Here is a 26,623-nt window from a genome sequence, read left to right as displayed (position 1 = left end):
TTAGAGCTGGAAGGGACCTTAGAGATCTAATCCCCTAATTTTAGAGAAGAGAAAGAACACAGGCTTGTTTATCCTTTTTCTAGAACCAGGAACTCCTTTGGGAACTTGAAAGGGAGACAAATTCTTTCAACTGACACGAAAGAAATATTCATTATGGACAGTGCATTTACTGGAAGTTCTGGGACAAATGAAGATAAAGAAGAGTACCTGCTCCCAAGAAATTTACAATCTCTAAGAGAGGTAAATGGTGGTTCATTCATATCTACTCTTCATGACCACATTTGGGATTTTTTTGGCAAAGATACTAAATTAATTTTCCATTTCCTTCTCTGACTCATTTTATAGCTGAGGCAAGGAAGGTGAAGTGACTTTCCCAGGATCACACAGCTAGTATTTGAGGCCAGATTTGAACTCAGGAAGATGAGTTTTCCTGACTTGAGGTCCCCTATCCACTTGAGTACTCTATCCACTGAGCCACCAAGTTGCCTTCGTGATAAAAGTGTGATAAGACTGGTACACAAATAATTTTAACAGGAAGAAGAATATGGCAAGGCCTTAAAACAAGTCTTTAGCTTTGACTAGGGATCTTGGTAATTCGGATTAGGCAGTTTCTACGTTCCAAAGTAAGACACCTTTGGAACTCTTCATCCCAAGGGCTAGTACTTTGATGGAAATAGAACCATCTATAAACTAGGGGGAAAGTCTGCAACTTCCCACTGAGATGCCCAATGGACCTCTAAAATTTGATTTTTTTTAGATGCTTCAGTCATATACTTCTGTTGAGCTGTGTGGAATAGAGAGTAGAACACTAGACTCAAGAGTCTGGAAGCCCTGGGTTCAAATCCAAACTTGGATATTGGCAATGTGACCAAAGGCAAGTATTTCAGCTTCTTCTTTTGTGAAATGGGGAATGCAATCCCTTTTAGTACTGGATTGATTTGATTAATGTCCATAAAGCATTTTGCAAAATTTTTTGAAACTTTTATTCCATGTATAGTCTCAGATAGTTGTTTGAAAAATGCATCTAATCGTAAGATGGTTGTGACTGCCATAGCAAATAGAACCCAAATCTTGTTCTTTAATTCCTAGAACTAGCCTTTAGATATAGATCAGTTGGGATGATTTCTACAAATGTATGATTTGAGGGATGCTAGGAACGGTGTTTTGCTCTCATATATCTCTCTTCCATTTCAGATCTAAAAGTAAAATTTACATCATCTTAAGACTTTCAAACTGATCCTTTCCAGCTCCAAGATTCAAAGAAACTGAAATGTCCATCATTAGAAGCTCATTCCATTGGACTTAGATCCTTGCCCAGATCTTTTAAAAATGTAAATCATGCTGCAAGAATTCCCTAGTCCATCACTTACCTGCTGAATGAGTTTTATCAGATATTTTTCTCCCTTTCTAAAGATGCTTGGGGTAGTAGGAGGTATTGGAGTAATAAAAGGAAGCAAACTAGGAGGGAAGAATGCAGAAAAGGGAGAGTGCTTTCAAAACTAAACTTTTTAAAGTCAATCTCTCTAAGATTCTTAGATTAAAATCAATCGGAGAAACTAGATGATGGCCAAGGACACTCTATGCTCTAAGGTTTTATGAATCTATAATTTTACCTGCCATGATTTTGACCAGGCTTGGCATTGTCATCTTTTGTACCCACATGGAAGTGGGACAGGGAAAGGAAATGATAGTCTCTCACAGAGCATGGAAAATTCTGGAAGAGGTAGTGATATGGAGGACAGGACATTCCTGGGAAGCAGCAGACAACTCCCAAGGGGGTAACAGGAATGCTTGTGCCTTCAGGGAAGTCAAATGCCAGGGAGCCAGAACATTTCCATTTAAGAGTTCCTCCAAACTTTCCATTGCTTCTAGGGCCAATGCTTCCTTCCATGGATGTACAATTTACAAGGCAGTCACATGCTGATACCCTCTTTCACAAGGCTCTTTTCTCCACCATAGCTGATAGAACACAAGCACCCTGCCTGCTTCAAAGACCAGCCAGAAATCTTTTTTTTTTTTTAATGCTTCCTGAAAGCATATAAAGGGAGTGAAAGCTTCCTTGTGTCAATAGGAAATTCGCAACCCTCCCCCATGGAACACTGCCCTCTGAGGCCCCTGAGATTTCCTGAGGCTATAAATAACCACTACTGACATAGCCACTTTTTACAAGTCTTAACTCTTTAATATAATATAAATAAGGCGGCATAAAATACCGAGTGCAGACATAAACTTCAACAAACATTCTGCTTTAGAGGCAGCATTTGGATACAAAAAAAGATCCCTTTTGCCCCTTTAGGGATTGTCTTAAAAAAAAACAAACTAAAAAAAAAACCAAAAAAAAACAAGGCAGAATATATTCTTTAGCAAAATATTTCATGGAATCAAAGAGGAAACTCAAGTGTGGTTTGGGTCCAGGCTTGGATTTCAGATGTTGGTCCTCAATCCCTGTAGTCTTTTCAAAGCCCATTAGATGAGTCCAGAACAGGGGTGTGAAAAGAAAAAAGGCTGTAATAAATAAGGCTATTTACCATCCATGCTTCAAGGGTTGCCACCACCAAAGTGCCTTAGAGGACTGGGCCAAGATACTCCAAGGGGGCTCCCGAGGATAGCTGTAGCTCCTTGTGGGAGACCAAAATCAGTGCAGAAAGGAAACTTGTCTCTTGCCTCCCACTTTCACATAAGTCACTTCCACTTAATCGGAACTGCCTTAATCGGCAGGGATGAGTTAGTACCCTTGTGTGGTAGCCATTGTGGACTAGAAGATAGTTTTAAGTTTGTTTTTTAAAGCTTATTTAACTAAATCTTGCCAGGACCTTCATCTGCCAGGATTCCCTCTCTGAGAATTACCTTTTATTTATTAGCAAACTGTCCAGAGTCCCTGGGAGGAGAGTGTCTTTTATCAAGAGACAGAGAGGTAGATGGGGAAATGGTTCCTTTTTCTCAGGAAATGACAGGGATCCCGCCTCTGAAGATCAATAGATGAGTTCTTTGGTAACTGTACTGCTAGGGCAGGGAGTGGGATAGAATTGAGAAACAGTACCAAGATGATTGTTCTTTTCCTCCTTCCCCCACTCTCCTTTCTTTCTGGCTTCCCTTGCTATTGCCAAGGGTAGACCAGTAGAGGAAATCTAGGGTGCAAGCGAAAACTAGGGTGGGGCGGTGCCACCCATGGCAGACTCCAATGCTGAAGCACTTCTATAGTCTATTCCTTTATGAACTGCTTATTCCTGTGCCCAAATCCTCCCTCATCAACACCTGCGTTTGAGACAAGGCTGGCTAAGTCACAGCTACTCTTCCATTAATGGCTGGGAGCCTGCTGGCTGGAGACCTGGGAAGGCTCTTTTTTTTCCTTTTTCTTTTTCTTGTTTGAGACATTCTGTGGTTTTGCTTCTGAGTCATTCATATAGTGAAATGCAGGCAGGGATGGGTTCCACAATGCACATTTCTGCATCTTGCAGAAATCTGGTGAGAAGGCTAAATCCAGTATGACAAAAAGCCCTCCTAGGCTCCTTCAAAGCCCTTCCAGATGTTTGTCCTATGGAAACCCCATAGGAAGATGGGCAGGTTCCTTCCCTTATATCTGCCACCCATTAGGCTATGGTTCTCTCACTCTTTGTTTAGTATTCCTTCCTTGGTTCTGTGACTTCAGAATCACCAGCACAGAGGACTGGGAAAGACAGACACTCGGGCTAGACTACAAGAACAGATGGATTTTAGCACCAAAAATGTTGTAGGGAGCGGATGCTTTCTTCACAATCATCATCAGGCTCTGAAATTAATCCTTATTATTCTTTTCTTCCCTCTCCTCTCCCAGTCCGCCTCAATATCTTTTCCTAATCTTGCTTTTGTCCCTCATCCTTTTAATATTTAGCTAGAATCCATATCCCAACCCTACCTTGTCTATACCTTATTTTGGCAAGAATGCCAACTTAATGGCCACCACGGAAAGGGGACAGGGAAAAGAAAGGGCAAAATGAGGAGGAAGCCTGAACTCACACACAGGGGGCTCTTGTGGTCTGTCAAACTCATCTGCTATGAGGCTGGGGCAAGGGAGTTGACTGTGAGTGCTGGAGGAACATGCCTCATTTCAAACCTTTCAATTAACCATTTACTCATTCTCTGTGTAACAGGTTTTAGCTTACCACTATATTGCACCCCCATCATCCTTCTTTTCTGGTTTTATGTAAATATTAGCTAAGATGGCTGTGAAGGATGTGAGGCCAAGTCTGGGAATTCCAACATTAGGACCCTGATGGTACTTCTGTTTGCAAAAGCCCCCAGCCAAGGATCTAATAGGTTTTAAGAGAAGCTAGGGCCCTCTTTCAGCATTGGTCCTTTTTGCTCTTCCTGTCATTTCCTGAGACTCCCTGCTCTGCTTTCTTTAAAGCAAAGATATTCAAGTAGAGATAGTGGACCTGATTAAAAAAAAACACACAACAACACAAAAACAAACAAACAAAAAAAAACAAAAAACCCCAGCAAAAACAATTACATCCAAGTCAAAATGCTTGGAATTATTCCTCACTTTCCTGGTGTAGAACACCAACTCCAAAGTGGTTGGGAGTAGGAAGGAGAAAGGAGAGAGAGATCAAACAGCTTAAAAAGGAATGACTCCTAAACCAAATGGAACCATCAATTGCCAACCAGCAGAAAAGCAGTTGAATTGTTGGCTTTGGGGGACCAAGTACCACGTTCCTTGCTCTTACAGGCCACACTGGCTTCCTCCAGAGGATAAACACCAACTCCTAAGAAAGTTTGCCCTTCTTCTCAGGTCTGGGTTTCTAAGTAATTCTGAAGGCCTGGGACCTGGGAGAGGAATGTTCTATGCCTGCCCCAGCCCTGACCTTAGCTGCTGCATTCTTGCTCCCCTAGGCGAGGGTCCGTTTCTGAAGTGAGCTGGAATGGTCAGCAGGGATGTGCAAGGAGTATTCACTAATGAGGGTAGACGCATTCTTCAGCATCTCATAGAAAGAATCTACTGTTTTCTGATAGAGGCTTCGCTGGAGGACAAAGGGACAGAAGAGATTTAAGGGCTCTGCCCATCTGAAGTCCTCAGGAATGCCCATGGTGTCGGGCACCTTCTGGTTGCCCACAAAGAAGTGGTAGAGCTTCTTTTCTACGAGACTCTTCTCTAGGAAGCGGAGCAGGTCATTCAGTCGGGATTCCAGGTGTCCAGGCCCCCAGTCAGACGCTGGCCGGGCCAGCAGCAAATGAAGCAAGGCTGTCTTTAAGTGGTAGTTGCTGAGGCCACTGACACCCGTCAAGCGATTTTGCTTTATTAGCAGGAAGGAGGCAATCTGGAGGCAACTGAGGTGGCAGGCATTTTCTGGTAGTACCTTGGTAATCATCTTGAGAAAGTGTCTCTCATAGACAGCGAAGGAGAGGAACCAGTGCGTGGTAGAGGTTGGGGCCCCCATAGGACGGCCTTTGGGGAAGTGAGACACAAAATACAGGTCTGAATCCTCACACTGGACCACTGGGATGAGGTTGAAGGAGATGAACTTCCCTGAACGGAACTTGATCTTCAGGGACCCCGGGGTATCCAGGTGGCCAAAGGCCAGGTCGAACTCATACTTGCGTGAGATGCGGTGCCAAGCTCTGGTGAGGGCTGTTTGGAACCACTTCATGACCTGGTCCATATCCAGGAATGGAGAGTCCTTGAAACACAGCAAGTCTTCCATCTTGCTTCCAGGACTCGTCTTGTCGTTGGTTTTGCTGTGCAGGAGGCAGAGTAAGTCCTCCCCAAGCTTGGTCTTGCCGCAGATGCAGCTCACGGAGTCTTCATTGATCCAGCCGACCTTGATCTGGCCATAACCCTGGAGATCCAAGGGGACTGACTTGCTGGTGCACCAGACCTCTGGGCGGAAGCAGTATGGCTCCGGGGGTATGAAAGGCACAAAGAGGTCGCAGAGCAATGGCTTGTCCACCCTCCAGTTCTCATACATACTCCCTACACCAATGAAATCTTCCACCTCCATGTCAGAGTCCCGATTGCACACACTCCTCAGTGCCTCCAACAGATCATCCACAAAGCCTTCTACGAACTCCCGGGTCCGGACTGCATCTCCAGTAGTCCCTCGGATGCATCGTTCATAGAAGTGGGACAGTGTCACCTTGTCAGGAAGATTAATGCCTTTGAAGGTAGTTCTTGAGCTGGGAAGGTCATCCTCCTCTCCAGGAGAGTCAGGAGGGATGCCGTCCAGGTAGTCCTGCCTCCACACCTCAATCATCAGGAAAATAATCATGCAGAGGGTACTCCACAGGTCCCACGCCATCCGGCTTTCATTCTGGTGCTGGCCATCCTCAGTGGCTTGCTTCAGGGCCTCCTTCTCTTCCTCCAGCCTGGCTACCTCCTCCTCCAGCCTCAGCTGTTCCAGCTGCATCTTCTCCTGGTGCACCCTCATCTTGTGGATGATGTCCTCCTCATTTTCTGGGATGGTGGCATTTTCCCAAGGAAACAGGATTGGGTGATTGATGATGGCAGTGACCACCACGAGGCAGACCCTGAAGATTCCTGCTGTCATGCTGAAAACTTTCCTAATGGGAGAGAGATGAGGGAGGAAAAGATGAATATTCAGTCAACTTCTGCCCCAATTATTGGACTATCTCTGATCTTTTCTGCTGCAAACTTATTCTCTTCTCTCCTTAAAACTCCTCAGCGAAGGACTCTCCTTTCCCTGCCTCCTCCTCCCTTCTGATCTTGGTTATGTGCCCACCACCTCCCAGACAAGATAGCACAGGCAGGGTCGGCCTATGATAATTATGAAGTTGTTCAGGTTTGTCTTTGGGGTTTCATAGCTCTTCCCCAACTGTTAAGCTGGCTAGGCTCCTTGAGTGACACCCAAGCTGAAATCAGCTGAGGCCATTCTTTTAAGACAAGGAGAGCAAACAATCCCTTCCCACCCTGCCCTCTGCTGCATGATGGCACATGCTGGGAAAGGTTGTTTGGTCTTAGTTCAATATTTCCTCTTTGGTGTGTCCTAATTCACACTTGGAGAGGTTTACAGTCTCAAGATAAACCATTAGTTGTAGGTTTTCTTGGTGACCATCTCTGGAAGGCATCTTCTTTGGGAAAGAGGCCATAGATTCCCCATAACTGACCAATAGCCACTCTCAGTTAGATTGGCCTCCCCTTAGATATGGTGCAGCAAAGGGTGATTGCAGGAGTCTGGAGGGGAAAAGAAACTTGTAGAATTCAGGGCAGGAAAAGAACAGCCATCCAAGATGAATTCTCCAGGGCCTCATTCAAAAGAACACCTGGGAAAAAGATGGGAAAGTAGAGGATCCAGAGGGAGGGATTGTGGAGTATTATTCCAAGGAACAGAGCCAAGCAAATGGTCTGTTCTCTCCATCAGAGAAACCACACTGGAAAGAATTACTGAAGTCGGGACTGGCAAAAGGGTGAAGCCAGCAAAGTCTATGTTGGTCCTTGCAAGCTCTTTGTTCTTCAACCTATCCCCGCTTCCTGATGCTCCCTCTTAGGCCACCAGCACTCTCTAGGTCTCCCCACTTTGAAAACCTGCTTTTAGGCTCTTCTGACTACTGCTGGTATAAATGATTGATGATAAATTAAAATAAGCTAATAAAGGGATTAAAATCTCTCCCAGAGGGATGGGCATTTACCTCAGATCAAAGTTTTTTTTTTTTTTAAGGTAAAGGAGAATGCTGGACCTGGAGTCAGGAAGACTGGAGCTTACATCCTTTCTCAGACACTTAATAGCTGTGTGATTCTGGGCAAGTCATTTAACATCTGTTTGCCTGTTTTTTCATCTGTAAAATGGGGATAAATACTACTTCTACTTCCCAAGGTTGTTATGAAGATAAAATGTGTTAATTTTGCAAAGCACTTTATGAATCTTAAAATGCTATATAAATGCTATTATTATTATTATTATTATTATTGTTATTGTTATTATTATTATTATTATCCTTCTAGGCATTAGCCAGTGGGAAACAGGGGTGGATTTTTTTGGTCATCACCAAGGCCTTCAGTGCCTCAGTGATATTAGCAGCACCCTTCTAATCAGTATGATATAAAATCTAAACCATCCTCCAAATCTAAGATACAACATCTCCTAGGGAATCGACATAGAACAGATGAGTGACTGACCACCTGGAGGAGAGAAGTCTCCATTCTTATATATACCAGTCCTCATAATAAGGAAGTCTTCCTTTCATCTAACAGAATTGGCTTCTAAAATAGTCTTTTTTCCTATCACTGGAAAAGGGTTGTAGTTTTTAGCCTCTTATGTACTCAGGAAAGTCAATGACTAGAAACCTAACATAGGAGAAATTATCTCAACCCTGGACTTCTCCTCTGGGCCTCAGTTTCCTCATCTGCCAATTAGGAATACTTCCAGTCCACCATATACATTGTTTGATATGATCAGTGCATTAGATATTTGGGTTTAAATGCCTTGTTGTTGCCACTTTCAAGGAAGGCTTCAATCTAGAGTGTGTGTGTGTAAACTGGATATGATGGATTTAAAAACAAAAAAGCATCTATCTATCTATCTATCTATCTATCTATCTATCTATCTATCTATCTATAAGGGTTATAATACCCATTCTTCTGACTTCACAGGAATATTGGGAGGACCAAATGATATAATTATTTGGCAAAGGGTTCAAATCCTGGTCCCCTTGATGCTTCTAAACTGTGTGATCTTTCACAATTTCCCTGACCTCTCTCTGATGCTTCAGTTCCCCCCTAAAATGAGCCTAAAACCATTTATATCATCTGCCTCATAGAGGAGTTGTACAAATAGCCCCGGGTTGACCGTAAAGCACAGTGTTGATGGGAGCTGTTGCTATGACGTACAAGGTGATGTGGGCCCTTCACATGGAACACCGCCAACTCTAAACCCAAACAAAGGGAGGAAGGCAGATGATCGGGATGGAGGGCTGTTGGTTCCCATGGGGGAGAGGAGGTGTTGGGCTGGCAGCTCCTGAGTCATCACCTTTATGAAATTAACAGGTCTTGGGCAGCCTGGGCCAGGATTCCCATATGAGAGCGGAGCTATTATTCCTTCCTCATTAAATTTTATGAGCCCCTTTTGTTTCCACCATCCGAACAATGAAGAGGCTGGGGAACTGGTCCAAAACAGGGAGTGGGGCCTTGGTGGCTTACCATATCTCCCTCAGGGGACCAGAGTTTGAAATTTCTGTTATCTTTTCACTCCAATATAGCCCTATACTAAATCCCACAGGGTCTGAACTTTCAGGAAAGAACAGGTGGGAATCAAAAGAGAGAGGAGGAGAGAAAGAGAGGGGGAGGGAAGGGTAGCTAGGTGGCTCAGTGGATTGAGAACCAGGGCTAGAGAGAGGTCCTGGGCTCATATCTGAACTCAAACACCTCCTAGCTGGGTGACCCTAAGCAAATCACAAAAAAGAACGTATAGGCATGTGTGTGGCATTGTAAAGAGTTTTTTCTGATTATGAGAATGCAGGAGGACAACTCCTTCAGAACAACTGGATGAGACACTTGCCAAAAACTATAATTTTTCTGATGTAGAGAAAAAAATACCTAAAAAAGAGAAAAAAAAATCAGTTGACCTGCCCTTGTAGATTCCCAGTTCTGGGTAGACCTACCGCTGATTTTAAGTTCATCTCAGCTCAGTCAGCAGCACACAGACTGAGGGATCTGGTTAGCAGCAACCAGATTCAAAAATAAACCAGGGTCACCTTGTGGGGTAGGGTTTTTATCAGGCTGCCAGGAAATAGCCAGGAAATACTGCTAAATTCCTCTTTCCCTCTCCCTCACCCAGTGTTCTAGAAGGTTACAGCCTCCCTTAAGAGGCTTAAAGAGTTTAGAACTGGAAAAGATCTCCACATCATCTGGTACAGTCTTCTCCTTTTTACAGATGAGGAAACTGAGCCCTAGACAGGTTAAGTAACTTGTCACACAAATAATTTATTGCAAAGACTGGATTTGGACTCAGGTCCTCTGACATCAAATACAGTTATTTTACTTTCATGAGCTCCTGTCTTCCACTGCTAAATTTTATTAGCCTAGGATCTTGGAGACAGTCTGGAAACATCTAAATAAGTCATTATTTCAGGTATTCATACCAGCCTCTCTCCATTCATCCTAAATACCAGTTTTTGTTGATAATCCAGTCTGGTCTTTTATGTTTGCCTTTCATTTCTGTCCCTCAACCTGATGGCCATCCAGATAGTAAACTATGTCCAATACTAGCAGTTCTTTCTCATTTCAATCTCTCCCTGCTAGGTTCCCCATATTTGGTTAATATAAATAGGGAAGAATGGGTGAAGACCTCTCTCTTCTGTCCCAAGCCCATAAATCATCTATATTAAGGATCAAAAATTTAAGAACTAGAAGGAAGCTCAAAATCCATCTAGTTTAACTCTCATTTTATAAGAGAAGAAACTGAGGTTCACAGAAGTTACATGACTTGCCCCAAATCACATAGGTATCCAGTGTTAGAGGCAGGATTTGAACCAAGTCCCCTAGAGCCAATACTCTTTCCATTGTATCATGCTATTTATGAGTTAGTTGACCCTAACCATCAAGAGAGCCTTGTGTATACTTTTCTCCTAGAATAGCTAGGCCTGTACTTTTAGTTCTAATCCAAACCACGACTAAAATCTTCAAGTTAGATGGGGAGCAGGGGAGGGAAAAGGGCAAACCATATTGTTCTAAGTTCTGGTTGCCTTTGGGGAGAGAAGACCCAGAGGAAAGCAACCAGGATAGCAAAGAACCTTGATCCTTTTGCCATAGGAAGTTGAAGAAAATAAAGATGGTCAACTAGGAGAAGACAGGACTGGAGAGGAGTGGTCCTCTGGTACTTACAAGGGCTGTAACATGGAAGACTTATTCTGGCAGAACCAAGAACAGTGGCTAGAACCTGCAAAGAGGGAGATTTAGATTATATATCAAGAGAAAGTTCCTAAAAATTAGAGCTATTGAATGGCCTTCTCACTCACTAGAGGTTTTCAAGCAGAAGTTGGACAATCATTTCTCAGGCATGTCAAAGTGAGTGTTTTTTGGGGGGATGGGATAGATTTAATTTGAAGGCTACTGTAGTCCCTCCCAACTCACAAAAATGTGGGAGGACAACCCTGAAAAAATATGGGTGAGACACCTAATCCTGGGGAGATACCTTATTCATCAGATGATTAGTTATGTTTATGATTAGGAGAGCAGTCCTAGCCCAGGAGGCATTACTTTGATAGTCTGTGACAGTGATGGTGAACCTTTTAAAGACCAAGTACCCAAACTGCACCCTCATGCTGCATGTGAGCCCCCCACCTTACCCCAGACAGGGAAGGGAGGAAGTGCTCCCATTGGGCTGCTGGGCAGAGGGGAGGTGATGTGAGTGTCCTCAGGTGTGCATGGAGAGGGGGAGGGGAGAAGCCCCGTCTGGCATGCTCTGGCACACATGCCATACCACAGGTCTATGATTTCCTTAATGTAGGTATTCTATCTACCAGTACAGATTACAATCCCTACCCACTTCTTCTAGTACAATCAGTCCATACATTTCCAAATGTCCTCCAAAGAGATTCCATTGATGCATTGGAGGCATTCCTCTGGCATGCTGTTGTATGTATGTTGAGGTTTTATGTAAAGTTTACATTTTATGTAAATATAATTATTATTATTAGAACTTGAGATGTGACCATCTCACTTTCTTTTTCACTCAGCCATAGCCTTAATGATACAATTTGCATCAGCTAGTTCTCAGAATGTCTAAATTTAGTTTTTTAATATTCTTAACAGTTAGCACAGAGCCTGGCACGTAGTAAGTGCTATATATATGATCATTCATTTCTCTTATCCTTTCTCTTAATACTTAATACAGTGCCTAACACTGTGTTATATATAGTATTATATAGTAAGCACTACATAAATGTTAATTATTGTTATTAGAGTTGTTGTTATTGTTATTGTCATCATGCAAGTCATGTCAATAACTAATGAGTTAGAGATATTACAAGTAAACCAAAAGATTGTTTTCCCCTTCCTAAAAATGGAGAACAAAACCTCACCAAAGAGAGAACCAACTAGAAACAGCTAATAAACAAAATCAGCAAGTGTGCAATGAGCTTCTTTTGGGGGCCCAACCCTTGGCCCTAAGGAAGATAAGAGACACAAACACACACACACAATTCCTACCCTTGAGGAACTCACAGTCTGGCTGGGGAGGCAAGACTTAAACACATGAAAAGATAACAACTGTAGAAACGTCATAGGTAGGAAGGGAACCGAAAGCTCTTTTACTTCAAACTCCTTAATTTTACAGAGAAGAAGTTGAAGCCCAGAAAGGGGAATAACTAGTTCAGGATCACGTAGTTCATTATTGTAGCAACTTGACAGGGAATTCAGCAGGGGACCATTGAATCTGGGAATGAAAGACACTTTAGCGACCATTTAATTTAATTCTTTCACTTAAAGATGAAGAGCCTGAACCTCACAGAAAGGAAATGACTTGCCCCAAACTGATAGGAAAAGAGGGTGATTAGAGGAGGGAAGATCCAGTCAGATTAACTGTTCATCTTTGGACCTGGTCTCTCTTCAATTTCTCTCTACTCCATAGACTTGAGATACTAGAAGAACCTGGATACCTTTAACCCAGGTGACACTCCATGAATCACCATCTGCCACTGCTTTCAGAACCGATTGTAGCTTCCCCAAGACATTCTCAAAGATAACACAAACCCAAGAGAAATCAGGTTATGCCAAAGGAAGTGTTTAATAAAACAAACAAAAAAAAAACCCCTATGTGATCCTAAGAATTGGTCTAGGAACTCTTCCCTCACAGAACATCATCTCCCAATTCCTGGGGCACAGTTCTCTTAGAATATTTAAGGAGGATAAGAACTTTGTCTGGTCAGAATCAGGAGCAACAGACGGTACTTGCAGGGAAATATACAATGGCTTGACCTAAGGAGAAAAAATTTCATTCCATTTTTTGGAGGATGATACTTAATTAGGGCTGCTTTGGGAGGTATTTAAAGGCTGAATGACCAAAACATCCAATATCTCAACACAAGATGATACAACATATCCTTACTGCCTTGATTATTCTTCTATTAGAGAGATATTTGCTAAGCATGTCACTCCTCTGGTCAAATCTCTTCAATATCTTCCCATTACCTACTGAATAATATCCAAACTCTTAAATCTGCCCTCCAAGGCCTTCCATAAGACAAAGAATTATCATAGGAAAAATGTATGTTTCAGATTGAGGCTGAATGTGACCTTTGGGATCCTGTCAACTCCAAGAAGCTATGATTCTAACAGGGGGAAGAATAATGGAAGAGAAGAAAGAGAAAGATGACTTGGGAAAGGTACCTAGATTGGGAATCAGTTTTTAATCTGTTTTTGAACTCTCTCCTTTCAATATTTCTGATCCAACTCTTATATCTAGCATTTTCAAACTCTGTTTTTCCACTATCTCTTTCCTTTTAGCTTTCAAAAAAGCTTGAATCTTCCCATCCCACATCTTCAATATAGAGAGAGGGGAAAAAAAAGCAAACTTCCATTTGACTCACTTGCCCCTTCTAGCAAACTTCCCTTTCTACTAATATCAGACTAGGCTTACTGCATTTACTTCTTTACTCAATTCCTCATTAATCTCTTGCAACCTGGCTTCCATCCTTACTGCTCTACTGAATTGCCTCTAAGGTTTCCACTGACCTAATTATCAAATCCAATGACTTTCTCTCAGTTCTCACACATTGCAACCCCTCTGTGGCATTTTATTCTTCTGATCATCTCTCTTCTCTTGGTTTCAGTGACTCTGACCTCCTCTTCATCTATCTCAAAAGCACTGGCATTCTCCTAACAAGCTGTGTCTTTATCTTTTTCTTGCCCCCTTGGGGAACATATGATACTAAGTCTTAACTATCATCCTTCCTGCAAATGATTCTCAGCATCTGACTTCTAGGCAGACTGAACTTTATTCCCTGAAATGGCATATAATGCCTTTTTTGCCTCTGCAGTTTTATTCCTGCTGTTTCTCATTCATTCTGTCCTTCCAACATAACACTCTTTAGGGCCCAGCTCAATTTCTCACTTCATGAAGAGTTTCTGGACCAGATCATGGACTATATCAGAATTAAGCTCTTAATCAGATGGTGATTGATAATGATTTTTAATTATACTTGTAGTCTTGCTCCCTCAACTGCTCCTTGAGGCCAGGGTCCTTTCTCCTGTCCCTTCACAGTGCCTAGTTTAGGGCTTGTTTTAAAAGTCTGGGATAAATGGATACCTGTTGAAAGAATAAACAAAGTTTCTCTTCAGATCAATAAATATGACAGAGTTATGAGTCAGCTTTAGCATTGACCTAGCTCCACCCCAGAGTGACAGTTAGTTGGCAGAGAATGTCTGAGGTGATGAACAGGAAGGGACAGTGGATGCTTGGGTGGAAAGGCAGACATCCTTCCTGCCCTCAGACTGCACTCTTTCCCTAAGTAGAGAAGGTTAGAAAGGAAAATGTGTACCATCAATCTTCCTGGGAACAAAGAGTCCTTCCCTCCTTTCCACTGCCTGATTATAAAACATCCAGTATTTCAACACAAGATTGTATGAAATTTCCACACTGCCTTGGACCATTCTTCTGTTAGAAGAGCTGAGGAGTGTATTGTTCCTCTAGTCAAATCTCTTCCATATCTCCCTATTACCTACTAAATGATATCTAAATTCTTCAGTCTGCCCTCCAAGGCTCTCCAAAATTTCAACACAAGCCTACTTTTCTGGTCTTCTTTCTACCCCTACCCACCATCAACTATTATTCAAACTCACCAATGCTTGTCCCCTAAATACACTCCACACTTCTACTTCCATGCCTTTGCTCGCTTTTGTTTCCTATATTTAGAATGTTCTCAGTGCTCAGCTGTATTTCCTAGAAGCATCCTTTTTGAATGTCAGTTAGAAGAGAGCCTTTGAGAGCTTCCAGTCCAGTGGTATCAAACTCAAGTAGAAACAGGCTTCATATTGACTTAGAAAACCATGAATTAAAATAATCAATATTATGCTATAATTTATTTATTAATTTATTTTATTAAAGATTTCCCAATCTATATTCTCAGGAGTTTTGTGGGCCACTTGCTTCCAGCCATCAGCAAGTTTGATACCTCTGTATCTTACTAAATTTTAGAGATGTAAAAAATGAGGTTCAGTGAAGGAAAGAGATTCACCCAAAGTCACACCACAATTTAGTTCACAGATCAAGGATCACAGACTTAGAGATGAAAGGGACCTTAAAGGCTACTAAATCCAATTTTAAAAAATTATGGATGAAGAAACCTTGGCACAGAGAAGTTAAGTGACTTACCTAGGATCACACAACTTATAGATTGAGGCAGGACATGAAAAAGGTCTTCCTGAGTCTAGTGCCCAGTCCACCACACGGATCTGCCTCTTTTTTTTTCCAATCTGCCTCTTAATAATCTTCTGTTTTTGATATTCACCAGGCCAAATTTTCACAGAACTGGAATTTAAATTTGGTGGGGGTGGTGAATCCTCCCCACACAGTAACAGACTGACAAATGTTATAGTAAAACAAAGGCCCCTCTATTTTATAGCAAAAATGCTTTGGGGAAAGTATATGGTGCAGCATTTTCCCATATGGTGGGACTCATCTATATTTGTTTTTCTTCCTCCTACTCATTCATATCACTTAGAGGATGTTTTGGGCCAACTCACTCCAAGTAACCAGCCTTTCTATAGCCATGCTCTTATCCCAGCTGACAGCTAGGATCTCCCTTCCTAGAGCTTGTCTGGGTCTTGTCTGGGATGATCAGACGATACCCACTGGCAGACAGAAAGAACAAACCAATTTGGTTTGCCCAGGATGGTTGAACACCAAGTCAGCACCTTTCCCCTTTCCCACCCCATTCAGAGATGAAATGGAGAATAATCTGGCCTGAAACTGGTCCTTGAGAGCTCCCTCTCTTTGTTCCCTCAACAACAAAGACGGATCAGAAGTAAGAGGCAGCCCTGTCTGCCTCTGGAAGGCTCTTCCGGCAGTCAGAAAAAGGAAAATTCTCAAAGACTTTCAAAGAAGCACAATAGGCAAAGCCAATCCACCAGCCCTACCTCCTCACCCCTCTCTCACCCATTCGCCAGTGAGCCAGGATTCTTCCTCCCTGGAGCTATGAAACCTTTAACTCCTGGTCAAGATCCCTCGCCCATGCTGTCCTCCTCCCAGACTGCACCTAGCACGATGCAGAGACCAAAAACTCAGGGTTCAGGAGAGGAACCGACGATGGGGAAAGAGCTGGGAACATGCACACACCCACAGAGGCTATCTCTGGGCTTGTAAAGATCTAACAAGCTCTTTCATCTTAATAAGGGGGAACAATAACATCAGACAAAAAAAAGAAAGAAGCTAGCCCAGTTATAAAAAATTAAGAGCTTGGTTGTTGTGTTCTCTGATGCCAGGGACAGGCTGAACAATAGAGCTGGGGTGTCTGCCTGCCCTACCACCCTCCTACACCCTGGTTGCATTATTCAGAGCCAACTGGTTCTATTATTTTGAGAACCAAGCCCTTGGGACCGAAAAGTCATAGAGAACAGTTAGCATTGCCAGCTGCTTCCTCCCATTTATCCCTCTATTAACTTGTACATTCACATATACACTCAACTTTCTCTTTCTCACTCCATCCTCCTCCCCTTCCCCTAACTCCCCCCCTAGCCTCCAGACCTGAAGCTCATCAGGCTCCCTCTCCCTTCCCCAGCTTTTTCAGAAAACAAAACAAAACAAAAAACACACACTAACAACAACAACACCAACACCAACAACAAAACCCAAGAGCTCTTGAAGGAGAGAGATTGGAGTCATGAAGCTGGAAAACAGCTCTCAGATGAGTAGGCGTGGGCTGTCCTCTCTCTCCCTCCCTCCCCTCTAGAATAAAAGGTGGGGAGGCAGTGGAAAGATCTAGGGTTAAATCCCATGTTGGTCACTAGCTTGTGGGACTTAGTAAAACAAGAGAGCTGGACTGGATCTCTGAAGTCTCTTACATATCAAAATCTTCTGATCCTATAATTTGAATTTGGAATATAAATTGAAATATAAAAATGGACACAATTAGATATATTTATGCATAATGAAAACTTTGTGGAGGGGGCAGAGTAGGAGAGTATCCAGGTCTGTGTTTTCTTTCATAGATACAAAGAAATCTCCTGGGAAGAAACTTCATCTGCTACTGTTAGATAAGCTACTGTTCTATAACTTAAGAGTCTTAGAGGTATCTGGGACACTAGGAGTGACTTGTTTACAGTCACACAGTCACTTGGTGTCGGAGGTGGAACTTGAACCTAAGTTCAGTTCTTTATCCATAGTCTCTTTCAAAAAGAAAATAAGAGTTTGCATTTATATAATACTTTACATTTCATTAAAACACTTTAGGAGGCAGCTAGGTGGCTCAGTGGGCCTGGGAGTCAAGAAGACCTGAGTTCAAGTTCAGCCTCACACAGTTACTAGCTGTGTGACCTTGGGCAAGTCACTTAACCCTGTTTAACTCAGTTTCTTCATCTGTCAAATGAGTTGGAGAAGGAAATGGCAAACTACTTCAGTATCTGCCAAGAAAACCACAAGAGGATCACAAAGATTTGGACACAACTGAAAAATGATTGAACAACAACCTCTTTTTAAGCGTTTCCTCTTTTGCTCTTCACAAAAATCTTATATATAGTTTTCAGAGTCTGTGGCTTGGACCAATTTCCATCCAGTTGCAGAGAAATACCTTCAGGATTTCTCCAGAGAGTATTCTGATGATAAACACAACAGAAAGAGATTATCTGAGTTTATGTTTCTTTTCTTTGTATCTGTCTACTTTTATTAGCTTAACAGGCATGGAATCCTGGATTATAGATAAAGGGCTGAGAAAGGACTTTGTGCTGGCCTTGGGGAAAACCAAGAAGTTCATCTAGATTGGTCTCCGGCATCTTCCAGTCCTAGATCTATACCTCCAAAGGCTGTGAAACACTAAATTTGTTTCTAAGGGTGGCTATGGTTTACAAAGGGCTTTCCATATATTTTCTTATATGATGTAATAATACAGGCAAGTGCTATTATTATCTATATTTTGCAGAAGAGGAGCCTCAACCTCAGAGAAGTGACTTTCCCAGGACCACCCAGCTGTTGTGTCCAAAGTCAGAATACAAAACCCAGATCTTCTTGCCTCTTAAGTCTAATGCTCTTCCCACTATGTCACAAAAAAAAAGACTGTGAAACTGTGGGGAGTTTTAAGAGGCAAGGAGGTGAACTAGGTGGGCTGCTGAGGCCCTCTACAAGCCAAAGGATTCTGGAATCTCCAAGGACTCTGCTCACTGAACTTTGGAAAAAAAATGGGGGGCTTCCTTCCTTGTCTTTCTACCAGAATCGATTGGGGGAAAAGGACATAAATTATTTTGGATGTTGTAGGGAGTATGTGCATGTCCAAGGGTGAAATACAAGGCATATTTTGTGTAGCTCACAAATGAATAATGCAGGGTGACCCCATCCACACGTTTTCCATTTAGTTGGGGCATAAGGCAGACTTGCATTCTCAATGACTGTGAAACAAAGAAGTGAGAGAACAAAGACCACTTTCATAAACCCAAGGCAGAGGGCTCCTGGCTCCTTTTTTACCCTCTCTGGATAGAAGGCTAATAAACACATTCCCAAGAGAATGGCTAGTTATAATAAGCACATGTATTCTCAGCCTCTGGATGAGTCCCAAAACTTCAAGATATTTTCTCTCTCTCTGTCTCTGTCTCTGTCTCTCTGTCTCTCCCTCCTTCCCTCTCTCTCTCTCTCTCTCTCTCTCTCTCTCTCTCTCTCTCTCTCTCTCTCTCTCTCTCTCTCTCCCCCTCCTTCCCTCTCTCTCTCTCTCTCTCTCTCTCATTCTCCCTCTCTCCTTCCCTCTCTCTCTCTCATTCTCCTTCCCTCCTTCCCTCTCTCTCTCTCTCTCTCTCTCTCTCTCTCTCTCTCTCTCTCTTCTCTCTCTCTCTCTCTCTCTCTCTCTCTCTCTCTCTCTCTCTCTCTCTCTCTCTCTCCCACCCCACCTTCCCCTCTCTCCCTCCCTCTCTGCTCTGTCTGCCTGTCTCTCTTTGTCTGTCTCCCCCCCCCCACACACACCATCTGAAGCCAGTTTAGACTGGGAAAAAAAAATAGGTATCCCCAGGAGATATCTTACAAAAAAGGCAAAAGCAAACAGAAAGAAATCAGCATAGCCCAAGGCAGCTTCAAAGTCAAATTTGAGAGAAACCCCAGATCTTTTTTTTCTAGGCCACACATTCAGGTCACTCTGAATTATTCATCTGTGGCTTAGATGCTTCAATAACTATATGTTTTGTCTTTATCTAATGCCTTTCATCTGAGGATCTCAAAGTACTCTCTGAATATTATCTGGTGGTGACTATTATTATCCCCATTTAAAAGATGGAGCAACTGAGACCCATCTACCGGACATCACACAATGAATCACCAGCAAGAGTGGGACATGGAAATAGGGATAATAATTAACTTCTCTCTCATCTTTGTCTCAAAATTGCTTTATCTTTCTATACAAAGGATTATGATATAATCTGTAAATACCCTTTCCTTGCAAAGGGTCAAAATCAAAGCAAAAATACCACTTTCACAATTAGCTTTGAGAAGAGATTTGTAAATAGAAGCATCGCTCATGAAGTAGCTCCTTGTTCTTTATACCATAGGAGTCCAACTTCCATCTTTACCCACAACTATATTTATATATAACTTGGGCAACCGTATTCAGGGAAGTTTTTGTAATACATAAGGCTAAAATGATCCAGAACTATTTGGAGGGACATTTGAGAAAGATTGCTATCCACATCCAGAGGAAGAACTGTGGGAAAAGAAACACAGAAGAAAAACAACTGCTTGATCACATGGGTCAATGGTGATATGTCTGGGGATGTAAACTCTAAATGATCACCCTAGTGCAAATATTAATAATATGGAAATAGGTCTTGATCAATGACACATTTTAAACCCAATGGAATTGCATGTCAGATAGAGGAGGGGAGAGGGGAAGGAAAGAAGATGAGTCTTGTAACCATGGAAAAATATTCTAAACCATCTAATTAAATAAAATTTTAAAAAGATAATACATAAGGCTAAGCCAATGTTGAAGGTACTAGATGATTATTTAGCCCAAATCTTTGCCTTAAAGCAGTACTGCATCACCCTCAAGACAGAAAGGTGATCATATTAATAGCTAACATTTATTATCATTTCAAGATTTGTCATTTACAAAGAGCTTTATGTATATTATTATTATTATCTCACCTGACCCACACTACAACCTCTGAAATAAGCACTGTTGTTCCCTGCATTTTATAGATGAAGACGCTTCATGGCTTGCTCAGTAAGTGTCAGAGGCAGGATTTAAACCCAGGTCCTTTTGGCCACTAAAGCTTTTCATAAACCTCATCCTGGAGAGAAAAGATTGTCACACTTTCCCTTGATAACCTATTCTCGTTTCTCATCACTTTCTCTGCAGTCTTCCTGCTGTAACCAAATGTTATGTTATTTGGCTCTGTCCCCATTCTTAATTTCTGTATAATAGAAGCAATGAGGGATATACACTATCGAGATGCAGATAGAACAACATTTGGGCTAAGGGAAGAAAATCAGACTTCTTGTATATGCATTACCCCAGGATTTATCAAATCCTTGAGTTTTATAAATTGAAGAGAGGTCAAGGCTGTTATCCTTAGTATCAATCTCAAAAGATTATTAAATTAAATTAAAAGGTCATGTAAACAGAGTTAGATGGGACTTCAGAGGTTGTCTAGTCAAGGTTGTCTCTCATTTTACAGGTAAGGAAACTGAAGCACATAGTCAGTAGTTATTAAATGGCAGAAATGGGCTTTGAACTCATTCATCTACTTTCAAGTCTAGCATTTTCCCCATTATTCCACATTGCCTCTCAATGACATCTCCCTAAACTTCACTACCTTCTCTTAGGAGCCCTTTCAGATAAGGGAGAACCATAGCTAAATAAATACATGGGTTTATTTAAATCCTTTGTGTAACCATTTACATTTTCAGTCTGTGCCACCTTTTGGGGGGCAGAGTCAAAGAATTAAGAGTCAGACACTATTGGAGATAAAGGGTTCCTTTTGCCTTTCTTCTCTCCTACCTCCCCAGGCCATTTTACAGATGAAGAGCCTGAGACTAAGAAAGGGGAAGTGTCTGGCACAAGGCAGTTGCAGAGCCATAACAAGAATCTAGGTCTCCTAATTTCCTGTCCAATATTCTGACCACTGCACTGCAGAGAAACAAGGAGTAGGAGGACATAGTGGTTAAGGGTACAAAGCCAAGTGACCAGAACTTACAGAAAACCCTCACCTGGAGCTCTTTCATTCCACACCCACAAGCCACAGTTAGAAGAACTCTGCAGGAGTCCCAGAGCTCCTTTTTCCTCCTGTCAAACCCAGAAATTAGTTGTGGCTGCAGCAAAGACAGCTCCTAGCTGAGGCCAGACAGCTTCTGCCTCATCCCCCAGACTCAAAAAAATCAACAACCTGCGGATGGTACCTCTGCTAACCCCCATCCCCTCATTCTCCTCCCATCCCATCTACACAGTTCAGGCAGGGAAATCTAGGCTAACTATATACCCTGGGAGGGGAGGTCTTTGGATATCCTCACTTTGTGGCTTCTTTTCATGCCAATCTTCTCTTGGATGGTGACTCTGGAGCTTTTTGCCCTGTGTTGTGGTATTGCCCCTGGCAACTGTGATGACATCCATAGTCAGTTACTATTCTGGTGATGTCATAGATTAGGATGGAAGCAGATGGAAGAAGGACTATACAGCAAAGTAAGAGGTTGTTGCTGATCAAATCCATTGGGAGGCATTTTAGTGTCTATTAGATGGAGCTTAATAATCTGATTAATCACTATCTAGTTCCAAAATCCTCTCTTCTCCCCCATAAGAGAAAGGTATGCTCACCTGCCTTTACAATTTTATAGGTCATTCCTAAAACTTAACTTTCCCTGTGGATCTTTTATGTCTAATAGAGACAGAAATTTTATGACTGGCAGCATTGTGCTTCCTGCTAAACAAACTCACATGAAATGGTACCCTCCCCACCATTCTCAGACTTTTAGAACCCCTGTGACTAAAGCCCTTTGTCCCCGACTTCAGAGGATGATGGCAGTTAAGAAGGAATTCAGACTCTAGGATCCAGGGACACAGAGATCCCTCTTGGGTTTTCTTATTGGAGAAATGATCCTGCAAAGCTTAGCAAGGAGTCTTAAGCCACTCCAGCTCCAGCTCTCCTAAAAATGGTCACAGAAGTCCTTTGGTAACATTGGGCAACTATAGCAACAGCTGTCGTCTAACTATTATGCAGGTAAGCTTCAAAGAAAGCACCAAGCCAAGATTTCTGACCAGAGGCTGTAAACTTGGTTTCTTTTTTTTTTTAATATTCTGATAAACTACTTCAAGATAATAAATACTCAAATTTTTGATTTGACATAGCTGATTTCTGTTGCATTTAAAAACATTAATTTTTGAATAGGTCTGTAGGCTTCACTAAACTGCCTGCCAAAGGGGTCTGGGACACAAAAAAGGCTGACCCTTCTTCCCAGACCGGGACACTATGCTGAAGCTTCCTGGTTACTCCTATAGATCAAGAGCTATAACCGCTTTCCTCTGGCTTGCTGTTATCTGACCCCCATCGTGAGCTCAAGAGTAGACACCTTGAGACTATGCAAACCTACCTGGTATGACAGAGACTTCATGTGCTTGCATTATTAGCCCTTTACATAACTTACAAAGGAATCAACACCAGAAAGGAATATTACATTTAAACCCAAAGATGACTAAAACTTTTTCTGGTGGGGAAGAGAAGAGAATAAACATTTATTAAAAAAACATTTTATAAATATCTTTATATTTAGTTATTTATAAATTTATATTTATAAAAATTTATAAATATCTTTATAAATATAAATATTTATAAATATCTAAATATAAAGATCTCATTTGATTCTGAAAATAAGCCCATGAGGGATTATTATTATTTTCCCCATTTTACATGAGGAAATTGAGGCGCACTGAGATTAAGGATCACATTCCTAATAAGCATCTTAAGTCTGGATTTGAACTCAGATCATCCTGACTCCAGGCCTAGTCTTTTATGTATTATGGCTCTCTGGTGCCATCTACTCATCTGTTAGGTCTACTTTCAGCTAAGAAAATTTCAAAGAAGAAGTGGGGTAGATTGGGAGAAGGAGATAGCCGAGGGGGACAAGAGCACTTTGTGAACAAGGCTGAGGCACCAAAGACCACCATCATGGTACCTAGGCAAGTGCTGTCTAGAGGCAAGATATTCTTGTTGTGTGTTAACACCAAATTAACATTAAGTGCAAAACATTGCATGCATGGACACACATGGTATACTCCATTCAAGCAGACCCTGGTCCTTGGGTGGAAAACAAGCAGGTCTAGTAAATTCATCACTACCCAAACTGGTTCACCAAGGCCAGAAGTTGGGGTGAAGGCGGCTCCTAACCATCTTATCATCCTGGAATCAAAATCTACACTCTTGCCCCTGATTTGTGGCTGATAACTGCAAGAAAACAATATACAGAAGAGCCTGTCTGTGTCAGACTTCTCTCCCAAGGCACACATAGTTCTGTGGCTCCTAAGACCAAGGCCAGCACCCTCTGGGTCTTACATACCTCTTTTCCCTTCTCTCCCCAGTTTCGAGCCCCCCATGCCCTCCTGATATCTCCAGATTGGCTCTTCTTGAAGGATTTGGTATAAATCTCTCATACCTGACTGTGAATGAAATGAGATCATCATATTCCTTCTTTCCTAGGAGGATGTGCATTTTTAGGATATAGAGCTGGAGAAAGGGGACAAATTTTAGAGGTCAGAGAGTCCAACCTTATTTTAAAGGTTAGAAAACTGAGCCTAGAGAGATTACATGACTTTCTAGGTCACACAGAAGCAGAGTCTGCTGCCTGCAAACCCTTTATTTTGAAAAGCACATCTCAAATGCCACTCCTAAACTTTCTCTTTCACCTTAGAATAAAAAACTGTGATCGCTATCAGAATGATTTTAGGTTTCTGCAAACAGGGGAGGCATTTCTCTTTTCCTAAAGAGGTGACCCCTTACTTGAACTCAAGACAGATACTAATTTTGATATTAGTTCATATTTTATATCCTGCTTTAAGGATTACAAAGTCACACATAAACTCATTTGATCCTCAGAACAACCTTGTCAGGTAGGTAGAGAGATTAAGAGACTTGCCCAGGGTCATACACCTATTAAGTGGAAGTAATTAAGATCAGAAGGCAGGATTTGAAAGGTTTTTCTAACTCCAAATCTAGTGCCTTGTCAACTATAGGGCTGCCTCCATCACACAAAGGAAACTCATGGCATGTCCCACTTCTAGTCAGATGTGCTCACTTGTCTCCCCTTTGAAGGCAATGCTGGACTTCATGTCTTCAGCTCTTCACCATCTTTCCCTTTCTACTTTAGGAGAAAGGGTGGTTTAAAGGGTTCTTTGCCAGCTCTCCCTCTCCCTCCACCCTTTCCCCACAGGCAGCCGTGGGCCAAATACCCTGCATAGAGCAGCAAATTTCTTCTAGACACACCCGGGCAGCATTTAGTCATTGCCAATCCTCAAACTGGATTTGCCACCTCTTGACACCCAGTAATTATGGGAAGTCACTAGGTGTTTGTCAAGGGTTCTCTGCTTGTTGCTAAGAGCTGAGTTTGCATCTCTGCTACTCTCTTCTCTTATTCAGGCCAGCCACCCATCCCGTACCTAGCACTAACAGTGGGCTCCCTTTTAATATTAAAAATAACCATCTTTCCTTTTGCCTTTTTGTTTTCCTTTAGGTAATAGCCCAGATCAGTTTTTCAGCAGCCCTGCTATATCCTTGGTGAGAAGTCGGTGAGCTTTGACTACTGGTATGCAGCAAACCCAGGAGGCCTTCTATGAGGCAGTGTTGGATTCAGGGGAAAAATGAACACAATCTGATGAGGAACCCATGGTTAGGCATTTCTGTTCTAACCCTCAACTCAACATTTTTCTTTGACTCCTTCAAACTCTCTTGTAGAATCTCAAGCTATACTACCATACTGTCTCCAGTGTGGAGGGAAAACCAGACATTCACTTAGAATCACAGAATCTTACAGTTGGAAGGGATCAGATTACAATTGTTTAATCTCCCACCCAATGTAGGAATCCTTTTTGTAATAGATCTGACAGATCATTCGGGCTTTCATTGATTATTTCTCCTAGACCATCTATTTCACTATTGGACAAAGGAATATAGTTTGTTCCTATAAAGGTCCATTGAGAATATCTTTTTAGAGGAGTTCTTAGCCTTTTCAATGTCATGAACCGCTTTGGCAGTCTGGGGAAGCCTAGAGACTTCTCTGAATAATGTCTGTTTCCTATATTTTTTTTAAAACCTTTTTTTGCGACCTTTTTTTAAAGCCTTACCTTCTGTCTTGGAATCAATACTGTGTACTGGTTCCAAAGCAGAAGAGTGGTAAGGGCTAGGCAATGGGGGTCAAGTGACTTGCCCAGGGTCACACAGCTGGGAAGTGTCTGAGGCCAGATTTGAACCTAGGACCTCCCGTCTCTAGGCCTGGCTCTCATGTTTCCTATATTCTTAACTGAAGGAAATGCTTAAATTCAACTAGAACAATTAGAAGTTAGTGGGGGGGGAAATGTGATTTCTTTCTTTCCCCATCCAAATCCATAGTCCTGCTAAATCTGTCCATGGATATATATATACACACACATACATATATATATATATATATATATATGTATATATATATGTATATATATATATATATAATTCAGTATGGGGAAGTTACACTTATAGCTTCACACTATTGACTGATGGAATGAAAAGTGACCAACCACAGCACTGTGTTCCATATCCTGGGAGCCAATTGTCTCAGTGACTATTAATAAGAATGTGGAAAAGGTTTATAGGAGAGTGGGAAGTTTACAAAATCTAAAAAAAAGTATATATATATATATATATATATAATATATAAAATAAAATAAACATAATGCCTCTACTTTGTGAATTTTCACCTGGGGGGAGGAGGGGGCAGGCCTTTGGAATGTAACTCCTACAATAGGTAAGGGATCACCTTACAACCCTTCTCTAATTGGTTTGACAGATGATGAAACTAAGATACAGAGAAGTAATCAATCTAGGGTCACATAGCTAATTAAGTCACTTAAGGCATTAGAAAAAATTCTTTTTCTTTTATTGACTGAAAATGTGCCTTCCTGAAATTTCCACCCTTGTCCCAATTCCCTATCCCCAGAATCATAAAGAACAAAACAAATCCTCTTCTAGGTAAACCTTCAAATATGTGAAGATGATGACCATGCCTCCCCTGCCTAATCAAGCCCTCTTTTTCAGAACAAACATACTTCTTGCAACTGTTTCTTATGTGATATTGTTTCAAGTTCCTTCACCATGGTGACTCAGACAAGTTTATCAATGACCCTCCTAAATATAGTGCCCAGAGATAGGCACAGTCCTCCAGAAGCATCTAAGACAGCCTCTAGGCTAATTCAACCTTCCTCTTTTTAAAATCGCCCTGTGGATGTGTTTGCCACCATCTTTAGCTAAAAGAACATTCCTTCAGAG

General features: G+C 41.9%; 1 protein-coding gene across 9 annotated transcripts in view; it reads right to left on the bottom strand.

Annotated features, from left to right (window-relative positions):
* Nucleotides 1-2,160: 2,160 nt before the first annotated feature.
* Nucleotides 2,161-26,623, bottom strand: part of ITPRIP (inositol 1,4,5-trisphosphate receptor interacting protein) — a 27,506-nt gene continuing 3,043 nt past the window's right edge. The window contains exons 1-4 of one of the 9 annotated variants that reach the window (XM_056804302.1): nucleotides 21,599-21,918; nucleotides 10,814-10,868; nucleotides 4,845-6,537; nucleotides 2,161-3,694 (exon numbers count right to left, since the gene is read on the bottom strand). In XM_056804302.1, the coding sequence (XP_056660280.1) occupies nucleotides 4,869-6,537; nucleotides 10,814-10,868; nucleotides 21,599-21,725 (1,851 nt within the window). In that variant the 5' untranslated portion in view covers nucleotides 21,726-21,918 and the 3' untranslated portion in view covers nucleotides 2,161-3,694; nucleotides 4,845-4,868. The other 8 variants (XM_007479044.3, XM_007479045.3, XM_056804315.1 and 5 more) reach the window with 8 other exon arrangements.

Source organism: Monodelphis domestica, chromosome 1 (genome assembly GCF_027887165.1).
Source record: "Monodelphis domestica isolate mMonDom1 chromosome 1, mMonDom1.pri, whole genome shotgun sequence".
In the NCBI taxonomy this organism is placed as follows: domain Eukaryota; kingdom Metazoa; phylum Chordata; class Mammalia; order Didelphimorphia; family Didelphidae; genus Monodelphis; species Monodelphis domestica.
Note: the sequence above shows the minus strand (reverse complement) of the source record. Positions and strands in the feature narration are given on the sequence as shown.